Here is a 12,649-nt window from a genome sequence, read left to right as displayed (position 1 = left end):
TGGCCTTCAAGTTTGTACAGCAACCAACTGAGGCATGCTCCAGTCCCTGTCTCAGTACAGGACATTATTTAAGGTTAGGTCCTGTTATTTATTTTTTTTTTATTTGTTTATCTATCTATCTGTCTATCTACTTATTTATTTTGTTAGTTGATTTGAGACAAAGTCTCACTGTGTAACCCTGGCTGGCCTTGAACTCAACAGAGAACCTCCCACCTTCTACCTCTGGTGCACTAGAATCAAAGGTGTGTGCCACTACTCGAAGAGAGGTCCTATGAGATGATGATGATGATGATTTTGGATAACTAAATGCTCTTTATTTAAAATTATTTTAATTTCCTGGGTATGGTAGCCATACCTGTAACCTCAGCACTCAGGTTTAAGCAGATGATCATGAATAATCAAAATAATAATAATAATAATAATAATAATAATAATAATAATAATGCTATGGAAATATACCGGCAGAGGGAAATTTTTCCAATGGAAAGCAGAGGAGAAATGACAGGAAAGTTGAAGACCACACTCCAAGAAGCATAAAACACAAAGAAAACCACAACAGTTCCAATCAGGAAAGAGTCTGCCTTCCCCAGTGTGTGTGTGTGTGTGTGTGTGTGTGTGTGTGTGTGTGTGTGTGTGTGTGTATGCACACACATGGTTCTAATTTATGTGCCACGTGAAGGGCAAAAGAAAGGAAGGTAAAGAGGGCTTGGTCAGTTGGGGCCAGAGGTCTTGGGCATGTCTGTCACAGCAGACAAAATTGGCCACTCCAAAGCACATCACTAGAAACAGGAGCCACACAGACTAAAAAAAAAAAAATCCATCCACCTTCCAAAGAAAGGCTGAGGGACATAAATTCAAAAGGACTTGGGTTCTGGAGCCTCAGAAAGACAGACCTTTAAAATTCTGAAAGAAGTTGTTTCTCATCTAAAATGTTATACTTAGCTAAACTGTACTTATTTCACATTAAAATAAAGATATTAGCCATGCGGTGGTGGTGCACGCCTGTAATCCCAGCACTCGGGAGGCAGAGGCAGGTGAATCTCTGTGAGTTCGAAGCCAGCCTGGCCTACAAAGTGAGTTCCAGGACAGGCTCCAAAAGCTACACAGAGAAACCCTGTCTCGAAAAACCAAATAAATAAATAATATAAAATAATATAAAATAAAATAAAGATATTTAGATACACACGTTCTGAAAATTTTACCTCTTACACTCCTTTAATTAGAAAGCCCTCAGAAGGCTTAGGAGATGGCTCAATGTGGGTTAAATGCTTGCCAGCAAAGAGTTAGGGCCCGAGTTCAAATCCTCCACATCCACATATAAAGGCTGGGCATGGTGGAGCACACCGGTAGCCCTGGGGTTTACTAGCCAGTCAGACTAGCTGAAACAAGCTCCAGTTTCAGTGAGAGACCCTGTCTCAAAAAAAAAAAAAAAAAGGACAGTATAAGAGTAGCTATCTATAGCCAACCAGCTGTGTGTACATACACACACACACACACACACACACACACACACACACACACACACACACGAAAAGACAAACCCATCAGAAGATGAATGTTTAACCTGATTCAGGTATCCCATGGTGTCTACATGTACTGGACATCACAAGGCTCCTCCATTAATATGCACAACTTCTATGGTTTTGTATATCAGTTAAAATTAACTATATATACCCGGCCAGGTGGTAGTGGTGCACACCTTTAGTCCCAGCACTCGGGAGGCAGACCCAGGAGGATCCCTGTGAGTTTAAGAGCCTGGTCTACAGAACGAGATCCAGGACAGGCACCAAAACTACACAGAGAAACCCTGTCTCGGGAAGGGAAAAAAAAGCCCACCATCTAAAAGGAAGTTACTACAGGTATCTCCTTGAGGAAGAGGAAAATCTGGAAGCAAGGAGCATGGGGTTAGGGGGCACAGAGCAAACTCCCTGAGCCCAGGTGGCCTGGAAGGACAGACAGAGGTTCCCAACCAGGGCCATAGGGGACTTCTGAGGAGGTGAATTTAGGGTTAAATCACGGAAAAACAAAAAACGGAAAACTACCTGGTGACCTACACCTGGAATCCCATCACTCAGGGCAGAGGCAGGAAGATGGCTCTGAGTTGGAGGCCAGCGAGGTCTACACAGGGAGACCTTGACTCCAAAAACACAAAGTAGCAACAACAAACACAGTAGCGCCTGACATTTGTATCCTACTCACAAATTCAGGGCGTCCACTGCCACAGTTTCACAGATCCTGGCTCAGAGATGGGTAGCCTACCAGTTCTCCTAGTCTGTGCAGGGAGCCAGACCATCCGGCGCATACTGTGGGCTGGAGCGGGAAAGTGGAAGCCTGGTTCAGGGACCTGGCCTTTTGCTCTGAGGAGGATGAACTCTCTTCCTGTGTGTGTGTTCTGCAGACTGAGAGCCATATCGCCTCATATCGTGTCTTTTCTGAAATTCCTGGCAAGTACACCTTCCACGAAAATCAAATGAACAGTTGTACTTAACAAAACAACCCACACAATCGCTCTCTTCCCAATTGGTCACCCACTCTCTGAAAAAGAGACCCAGAGCCTGGGGCAATCCAGCAAGAGTGGGAGTGTGGTCCTGAAACTCCAGCTGGTTCCAAGGCGAGCAGCCGGGCAGGCAGGACCCTTCCCCTACCAAGTGACTTCTGGAACCCGGCACACTGCCCAGCTGCAGGCCATGGGCCCATGGATGCCCCGAGCGCAGGCCACACCCTGTGTAAATTGGTTTCTCATGGTATAATAGGTGATTGGATTTGGCTGGGTATGAAGCATAATGCTGGCACTTATGCCAGCAATCCAAGACAGAGGCAGGAGAATTGCCACAATTTCAAGGCCATCTTGGTCTAAAAAACGTATCCACTTTTCTGCCATTGTCAGCTGCAGAGCTCACACTCAAGAACAGCAAGGAAGTTACACACACACACACACACACACACACACACACACACACACACACAGTTTTTGTATTTATTTGTGTGTTTATTGGTTTCTCCATGTGGTCCTGGAACTCTTCTGTAGGCCAGGCTGGCCTCGAACTCAGAGATCTGCCTGCCTCTGCCTCCCGAGTGCTGGGATGAAAGCGTGGGCCACCACCCTGGCTTTTTTGATTGCTGTTTTTTGAGACAAGGGCCTAGCTTTGCAGCGCGGGCTGGCCTGGAGTTTCAGCAGGTGTGTCCAACTTGCAACTAGGAAAGCAGCCAAGCACACCACCTTAAACTTACTGAAACATGAAGATTTACAAACAAAAGAAGTGTCGGGCGGTGGTGGCACACACCTTTCATCTCAACATTTAGGAATCAGAGGCAGGAGGATCTTCAGGTTCGAGGCCAGACTGGTCTACATAGTGAGTTCCAGGACAGCCAGGGAAACCCTGTCTCTGGGACAAAAAAAAAAAAAAAAAAAAAAAGAAGAAAGAAAGAAAGCGAAGTTCTCGGTTCTCCCACTGCAGCGGGCACCGCCCCTCTCCTGGTGGTCGTGGCAGTGGCAGTTGCAGGCTAGCGATGTTCCAGGGTGCGCAAGGGCACTGAGACGACACTGGTCCCGCCGGGCCCGTCCTGCAGCGCAGCGAGGGTGGTGGCCGCTTCCCCGCCGGGCAGCTCTGGCCCCACCTTCCCGGAGACGGTGGAGGAGGCGGGGCGCGCGTCCCCTTATCGACCCCATCTCCCCTTACATAAGGCCGCGCCCCTATCTCTGCAGGCCATCGCCGCGCCAGCGCGCCTTCTCCCACGCGCCGGGGGCGCCTGCCCGCTGCTCCCCGCACGCCTTCTGCTTGTCTTGAGGGCCAGGGGCGCGTTGACTCATGCATGCACCACCCGAGGTGTTTCCCCCAGCCTTCCCCCACCGAAGAGACCTCCCAGGGATCTGCCGCCCGCCCTGTCCTCCAGAATGAGAAACTGAGGGGTCACTCATCTAGGCAAAGAACTCCAAGACCTGTGCGGCTGGCTGCCAGGGGCAGAGGCAGCTTCCCAGTTCCCAGGTCTATAGACAGGCTGGGAAGCCTCCACTATGGACAAAAAGAGAGCTGGGCAAGGCTAGGTCCTGCAGGAGGGAGGGCGCCAGAGTCCCTTGAGGACCTTTGTGAGAAGATGGAGGCTGGCTGAGGAGAAGAAATGAGTGGGGGAGAGTCGGAGAAAGAAGAAAGGGCATAAAGGGGCCGCTGTTGGCCTAAGGGAGGAAGTAGGTGAGGGTGCATCTTGAGTCACTACCCAATAGGCAAATGCTGTGGCCTCTGCAGCGAGAGGGTGGTAGTTGAGGATGAGGAAAGAGTAGGGAAAAGGCCATGTGCTGGCATCCCTGCAGATGAGGGCCGCCTGCAGGAGACAGGCCCAGCAGCTGCCCTTCAGTCATCGTCAATATTTGGGAAGTTTGAGGCCCTAGAAGGCCAGCTTCTGTGGAGACTGGGGGGCAAGTGTGGTAGCCCCAGCCTCGGCCATGTCATGCTCTCTGACTCCGGCTGGAGTTTGAGCAGCCTGATGCCTACCCAACCCAGCTACAGTGTCCCAGGAGAATGGCCAAGAGAGAAGGCTGCCCATTGACAGAATTAGCCTCAGAACAATTTTACACTTGAAAGGTCTGGGGAATACCTGAGCTGGCTGCGTCACAATAAACTTTGTACAGTATGAACTTCTCTGATCCCTCCCACTTGTGAAGCCGAGGAGCAGTGGGGTGGACAGAAGTGAATCTCCCTTACTCTTTGTCCTGTCTGAATTCTGTGTCCTTTGATGATTTATGAGATGTGTTCATTGAAATTAAGAAGGGGGGGGGTGAAGAGAAGAAAACGTCCCCGATTCTCACAGAAGACAGATATTGCCATGTGCCCAGAGGCTGCCAGGTACTTAGCGACCCAAAGGGGTCAGTATTGGGCTGGCTGCCCAGGCGCTTGGGGTGGTGGTCACCAGGTGGAACTCTCAGGGCGAAAAGCTGGCTTTGCTGATGTCCACCTGGGAAATAAGCCACCACTATCTTGGAAAGTCTGTCCCAGACCCTTCTCAATAAATCCACTAAATCAGACTCTTTCCTTTAGACGGCACTGGATTTTCCAAAAAAGAAAAAAAAAATATCAAGATGAGTAAAGATGTGGTTTCCAGATAATGCCCAACAAAGCAGCGACCAGCGGAGAGGCGTCACTACTTGGGCTTATAAAAGCTGCTGCCACAGGCTACCGCCACAAAGCCACCAGCTTAAGCCAGCCTACAGCTCTGCTGCTCCTTGGTTCTCTCATAGGCTCTGGGCTTCATGGCGCTCTGGGTGACTGCAGTCCTGGCCCTCGCCTGCCTTGGTGGTCTCGCTGCCCCAGGCCCGGTGCCTCGACCCATGACGCCCCCTGTGGCCCTCAAGGAGCTTATTGAGGAGCTGAGCAACATCACACAAGACCAGAGGGTAAGTAACACACCTCTCCCTCCCCGGAAGACGTCATGAGCAGGCTGGGTCTGGCCTTGTATGTATGATAGAGGGAAAAAGAGATGCTAGCTTGGAGGTGGGGGGCAACAGTGTGGTCAGTGAAGGGTCCCCCAAGGGAAAGACCTTTACAACTGGACAGATTTACTCCAAGAAAACCTGTAGAAGAGAGGTTTCTAGATGGGGAAACCAGACAGCTCCCAGACTTTTCAGAGTCTAGGACAGTTAAAGGGACAGGGAAGGGTTGGGATGTGGAGCCAGAGCTTGCCAGGGTAATCAAGGAATGGTGAGCCAGAGAATGTCAGGTGGTCCTTAAGGCTCTATAGTGACCAGTCATTATCAAGGAGGGCTGAGAGTGGGGCTGGGGATGACCAGAATCTAGGAAAACAAGCTGCATTACTTCTGGAATGCTGGTTACTGTGGTTCCCAGAAACTGCCCTGCTTAACCAAAGTGGAGAACTTTCTCAAAATGGCGGGGCCATTGGCATCTACCAACTGGATTTCCTACATCACTGGCATTCTAGCTCACACTGTCCAACCATTGATTATTGCTAAGCCTGGTGGTGTGCTGTGTTGTCCCTCCTGACACCTCTAGAGGCCGCAGGCACAGTGGCTTCGTTTTGTAAGGTTGGGGGAGGTTAATGTCACAGTCTAGACTCAGGCCTTATAAGAATCATATGAGGCCTCCTCTGTGTGTCTCTAACATAGCATCCCAGAGAACAGACTAGAGATACATTGGGCTTCTACTGCCTCAGCCCTGGCCTGACCAGGTCAACAGCAGCCTCTCCCTCCCTCTACCAAACTGCACTCTGGCCTTCTCTATAGGCCCCCATGCTCCTGGCCAGACTGTGGCAAGCTTCAGATAAGGCATTTTCCCTGCCAATAGCCACTCACTGTTCCTCTCTCAGCTCCAGGACTCTTAATTTCTGCCCCAGCCCCTCTAGAGCTTACAGTGTTGGGGGGCTGTCAGGCTCGACTCTATACTACACTAGGGGTGCTTGTGGGCCTGGCCTGGCTGGGGGTGGCCCGTGACTCCTGCTCCCATTCTACTCACGGACTCTTTGCTTCCTCAGACTCCCCTATGCAACGGCAGCATGGTGTGGAGCATGGACCTGACAGCTGGCGGGGTAAGGAGCCCAGACTTCGGGATATGGAGGAGGTTGTGGGTCTTGGCCTTCTTTTCTCTAAGCCCTCTTCACACAGCTAGGGCTTTGCAAACCACCTTCAGAGCTACGCATGTCTGGAATATCAGAATTTGAGAGGTTGAGGCAGGAGGATTACCATGAGTTTGAGGCCAGCCTGGGCTATATAACAAGTTCCAGGCTGGCCTGGGCTACAGAATGAGATCCTGCTTCACAGAAAGCAACTGTAAAAGCAAACTCTAGCTCAGTGGTTCTCAACCTTCCTGATGCTGTGACCCTTCAATACAGTTCCTCATGTTGTGGTGACCCCCCAACCATAAAATTATTTCCATTGCTACTTCATAACTATAATTTTCTACTATTATGAATCATATGTAATTATCTGATATACAGGGTATCTCTGATATGCAACCCCCAAAGGAGCCATGACCCACAGGTTGAAAACCACTGCCTGGGAAGCTACCCACTCATTCCTCATAATCTAGGCTCCTTCTGCACCCCCATATGCATCTGGCCAGTCCAACTGCCTTCCTGTAACCTGAGCCAGGCCTAACACCTGCCCTCTTCTCCCACAGTTCTGTGCAGCCCTAGAGTCCCTGACCAACATCTCCAGTTGCAAACCCATCTACAAGACCCAGAGGCTATTGAGTGGACTCTGCACCCGGAAGTCCGCTGGGGTAAGGCCTGCTCTGTCCCTCACCCACTACCGGTAGCCTGGCTGAACATCCCATGTGTGTATCCACCCAGGAGCGGGTCCACTGTGGCAGTAGGGACCCAGCCTTACAAGTTACTGGTCCTGGGCTTGAGGGCTCCCAACTTTTACCTGAGCCTCAGTTTCCACATTCATAAAGAGGCAAAACCAGAACCCACCTGGCAGGGACTTTTGGGAGCATGGTGTGGGACAGTCCCTGGAAAGCCCCTGGTGGGTGCTGGCTGTCCTTGACATTGGCGTTCCTCTAATGGATGGGCCTCTCCGTCGTTTTACAGCTTTCCAGTCTCCCAGATACCAAAATTGAAGTGGTCCAGTTTATAACCACACTGCTCAGCTACTCAAAGCAACTCTTTCGCCACGGCACCTTCCAGTGACAAGAGAAAACACGGAGACAGGCCCTGGTCATGGCAATTGTGAAGCCATTTTTCTCTCTCACATCAGACATTTCTTTGGGAGGCAGGGAGGAGGGTTGGGAAGGGATAAGATTGCCTTAGCTTTGACCTCAGCCTGCACTGCCTGCCTAGTGCCAGGGGGCTCAGCCTGGCAGCTTCCTCTGTCAGTCCGTCCCTATGCCTGTGGCCTGCTTCACACAGGCCAACTGAGGCAGAGAGCAGCTTGGGCCCATTTCTTCTTGATCTTATTTATTATGGTTGTATGTTATTTAAATGAGTCTGTCAGTATTGCGGTGGGGGAATGGTCTGCTGCCTGCACCCTGAGACTTGAGGCCCCAGCACCGAAGCAGTGGGCCTTGGGGTCCCTGGCAATAATTACTGTATACACAATTCTGCTACCTCACTGGGGCCTCCGGGTCTCACCTCAGGCAGGGGACAGGAGGGAAGGCCAGAGCCACAGTCCTGTCTGCCAGCCGGCAGCAACCAGCCCTCAGCCATGAAGTAACTTATTGTTTTATCCTTATATTTAAACTATTAAATAGGTTAGCAAAGAGTTAATAATATATGGAAGAATGGCCTGTTACACTTAAGGTGATGTGTGGGGAATGGGGGGGGGGGCTTGTCATTGAACACGTTTTTTCATTGACTGTCAAACTAGAAACTGGAAATAAAGATTGTGACAGATAGGCCTGTCTGCTTTTGCCTTCTCTTCTCTTTTGGTCCTTGGGGATGCTGGCCTGTGCGCTCCAGACTGAGGAGCCCAGTATAAGGCAGGCTTCTCAAAGGAGATAGAAGTAGTGAAGGGCAAGACCTGGGGTGAGAGCAAACCCTCTGGGCCGGGGGTGGGGGTGGGTGGGTGGGAAGGGGGAAGGGACGAGTAGAGGATACACCCCCTGTCTATTGTTGGTGAACAGAGGGAGCTTGGGCCAGGAAGTTGGGGTTCAAGGGGGATGTCTGGAGCAGGTGGGGAACCTCTTGGGTATCTCCCAATGACTGGCCAGCCGTGTCTGCACCACCCACACAGTCTCGGGTCTCCCTTGCCACAGAGGGAGGCACATAAGAGCCTGAGACGTGGTGTGGGCAGGAGGCTTGCCCAAGGTGCATGCTGGGGAGGAGCAAAGCCTCACATTGTCCCTTTCAACAATCACCTGCCTATATATACGGCTCTTTCCCACTACAGTGCCTATTTGGATGTTCTCTATTGATGGGGCATTCACTTACATTCGAGGGATGATAGCCTGTTGAATTTCTGGGCCCTATTCATCACCACTTCGTAAGCCAGGATGAATCAGTTGACATGTGGGGACTGGAGTAGACAGACGAGGCCACGGAAGATGGCACCTCGGCGCACGGGGACTGCCTCCCCCTTGCTGGCCCACAAGCTGGGATGGTGAAAGCATCTGCACTGGCAAGCCCTGGCTAACAAGAGATCTGTCAGCATCCTTGGGAGATGCTGCCCAGAGCAGAAAAAGACCGAGAAGGGTGGGGTACCTCTGCAGCAGAAGTGGGGTTCAGAGACCACTCAAATTCTGAATGACTGTAACACGAAATTTAAAAGGTCTTATTAATTTTTTGTTTTGTTTTGGTTTTTCGAGACAGGGTTTCTCTGTGTAGTTTTGGTGCCTGTCCTGGAACTTGCTCTGTAGACCAGGCTGGCCTTGAACTCACAGAGATCCGCCTGGCTCTGTCTCCCAAGTGCTGGGATTAAAGACATGCGCTACCACCGCCAGCTAAAAGGTCTTATTAATTTAAAAAACCGGGGAACAAGATATTGGGGTGAATTCTGAGAAATCAGAGAGACAAAACAAGCCACAGCTAACCTAACCTCACCAACTCCTCAGCTGATCTTGTTTCCTCAGACTGAAAACCACTGAGTTCTCACCCAAATGGATGTCAGCTGAACTGCTGCTCAAAAGCCTCTAGTTCCTAGTCCTCACTCCTTATAGACCTTTCTGCTTCCTGCCATCACTCCCTGGGATTAAAGGCGTGTGTCCTTCCCAAGCAAAGAGAGAGATCTCAAGTGCTGGGATTAAAGGCACGTGCCACGCTGCCTGGGGCTCTTCCTAGTGTGGCCTTGAACTCACAGAGATCCGTCAGTGAGTGATAGCATTAAAGATATATACCACCACTGCCTGGACTCTGTGTTTAATCTAGTGGCTGTTCTGTTCTCTGATCCTCAAGCAAGTTTATTAGGGTATACAATATATTGGGGTACACACTATACATCACCACAAATGACAGGCAGGGACCTTCCTGGGGCAGACTGAAACCTTCCATTCCCAGTACTCAGAGCCGCATGTCACTCATGCAACACCAGGATGTGACAGGAAGTCGGCCAACTCTTGGGGACTCAGTGTTTCTGCCTCACTGCCAACAATGGGAGAGGGGAAGAGGCCACGCAACAGCACTGGGAGTCAGCCACTCTGCAAGAGAGAGAGAAGATCCCTGCAGACGGGTGTGGGGATGTGTGCAGCAGGGCAGTACTGACCCCCAGCAGTGCCAAAGGGGTCACATTTGCCAAGGGACTGCAAGACATGGTACCAGACAGAGCTTGCAAAGGTGGGGAAGAGATTGCTCTCCTCCATCCTTCCTGCTGGTGGTACTGCTGGAAAGTCAGGGTGAGCACTGATCTTGGCATCCTTCTCCACCCATAGCCTAGAATAAAAAGCTAGATGGCTTGTTTTGTTTTGTTTTTTTTTGTGTATGTGTGTGACAGGATTTCTCTGTGTAAACAGTCCTGGTTGTACTGGAACTCGCTCTGTAGACCAGGCTGGCCTCAAACTTAGAGATTCACCTGCTTCTGCCTCCCAAGTGCTGAGATTAAAGGTGTGCACCACCAACAATCAGCTTGGTTGGTTGTTTAAGAAGAGGGTGATGTATGTGTGTGTGAACGTGTGTGCATGTGTATATGTAGACATGTGTATATAATGTGTGTGTGACTGTGCATGTATATATGTGCATGTGTGTATGAGTGTGTGTGTGTGAGAGACTGTGCATGTATATATGTGCATGTGTGTATGAGTGTGTGAGAGAGACTTGCATGTATATATGTGCATGTGTGTATGAGTGTGTGTGTGTGTGTGAGAGACTGTGCATGTATATATGTGCATGTGTGTATGAGTGTGTGTGACTGTGCATGTATATATGTGCATGTGTGTATGAGTGAGTGCGCACGTGCCTGTGTGTGTGTGTGTGTGAGAGAGAGAGAGAGAGAAAGACTGCATGTATGTGTGTGTGTGTGTGTGAGAGAGAGAGAGAGAGACTGCATGTATGTGTGTGTGTGAGAGAGAGAGAGAGAGAGAGAGACTGCATGTATATGTGTGTGTGTGTGTGTGTGTGTGTGTGTGTGTGTGTGTGTGTGTAAGAAGCTAGAGGTCAACCTTGGGTGGTGTTCCTCAGGAATGATCCACTTTGGTATTTTTGTTTGTTTGTTTCATTTTGTTTTCTTTTCCTTTTTTTTTTTTATTGCTTTTTGTTTGTTTTGTTTTGTTCAGTTTTTCGAGACAGGGTTTCTCTCTGTAGCTTTGGTGCCTGTCCTGGAACTCACTCTGTAGACCAGGCTGGCCTCGAACTCACAGAGCTCTGCCTGCCTCTGCCTCCCGAGTGCTGGGATTACAGGTGTGCGCCACCACCACTAGCTGAACCTTGTTTTTCTATATAGGTCTCTCACTCACTGGTCTTGAACTGCCTGTTAGGCCTTCCATGCTGGCTGGTAAACAACCCCAGAGATCCTTCAGCCTCTGTCTCCCCAGCCCTGATGTTGCAAGTCTGCACCATCCCACCCTCTTCCTCATGCTTTCAAGGCAAACAATTTACCCACTGGGCCAGCGCCCCAGGCCCCAGAATAATGATTTTCTGAAAAACATAAAATCATTTTCTGTGCATCCTCCCATCAATATAGCTTCATCTTTACCCAGGTCCCCTCTACCTGACCAAGGTGTCAGTCAGCTGTCCAAAATAAGGGAGATGGTTCAGGGGACAAACACACTTGCTGTGCAATCCTAATGACCTAAACGTCATCCCTGGAACCCGGGCAGAAGGTCAGACACACTGGTGGCACCTTAACCCTAGCACTCTTAGGGTAATATGGGATGTGAAGACGGGAGAATTGGCCAGAAGCTCATGGATCAGCTACCTCCCAAAGAGGATGGGGAGATGGCTCTGTAGTTAAGAGCACAGGCTACTCTTCCAGAGGCCCTGGGTTCAATTCCTTGCCCCCACCTACATGGTGGCTCACAACCAACTGTATCTCCAGTTCCAGGGAATCTGATGCCCTCTTCTGGACTCCATGGGCACTGCACACACATGGTACACAAACATTCAAGCAAACTCTTGTCACATAAAATAATAAATAAAATCTCAGTTGGGCGTGGTGGTGCACGCCTTTAATCCCAGCACTCAGGAGGCAGAGGCAGGCAGATCTCTGTGAGTCTGAGGCCAGCCTGGGCTACAGAGTGAGATCCAGGATAGCCAGGGCTGTTACATAGAGAAACCCTGTCTCAAAAAAATGAAACAAAACAAAAAACAATAAATAAATAAATAAATAAATAAATTTAAGGTTGAAAGAGAGAACCAAAAGCTGTCCTTTGACCTCCACTTGTACACAGTGGCACAGGTGCACATGCACTTAAAAATGTGTTCACACACACATACATACATACATACATACATACACACACACACACACACACACACACACACACACACACACACACCACTAAGCATTCTCTTCTCTCTCTCTCTCCTCTCCCTCCTTTCCTCCCTCCCCCCGCCCCGTGTGTGTGTGCGTGTGTGTGTGCGTGTGCGTGTGCGTGTGCGTGTGTGTGTGTGTGTGTGTGTCCCACAACGATTCCAAAGGGAGCCTTCCTAATACAAGGTACTTATGCAGCCGTGCCAGGTCTGGCCACTAGGGGTCCACAGCTAGCTGCAGCCACATCCCCACCACAGCCCCAGTCCTTCACCCAGACTGTGCCTCAGGCAGGGGCCGACCTGTGGT

At 50.1% G+C, this 12,649-nt stretch overlaps 1 protein-coding gene across 1 annotated transcript; it reads left to right on the top strand.

The window, feature by feature from the left end:
• The first annotated feature begins 5,239 nt into the window (after positions 1-5,239).
• Il13 (interleukin 13) lies at positions 5,240-7,635 on the top strand. The gene is made up of 4 exons (XM_036195222.1): positions 5,240-5,389; positions 6,481-6,534; positions 7,125-7,226; positions 7,537-7,635. The coding sequence occupies exons 1-4, from the start codon at positions 5,246-5,248 to the stop codon at positions 7,633-7,635; spliced, it is 399 nt and encodes a 132-aa protein (XP_036051115.1). The 5' UTR covers positions 5,240-5,245.
• The last annotated feature ends 5,014 nt before the right edge of the window (positions 7,636-12,649 follow it).

The sequence above is a fragment of the Onychomys torridus genome, chromosome 8, assembly GCF_903995425.1.
Source record: "Onychomys torridus chromosome 8, mOncTor1.1, whole genome shotgun sequence".
NCBI lineage: Eukaryota > Metazoa > Chordata > Mammalia > Rodentia > Cricetidae > Onychomys > Onychomys torridus.
This window is presented reverse-complemented; position numbering and strand designations above follow the sequence as displayed.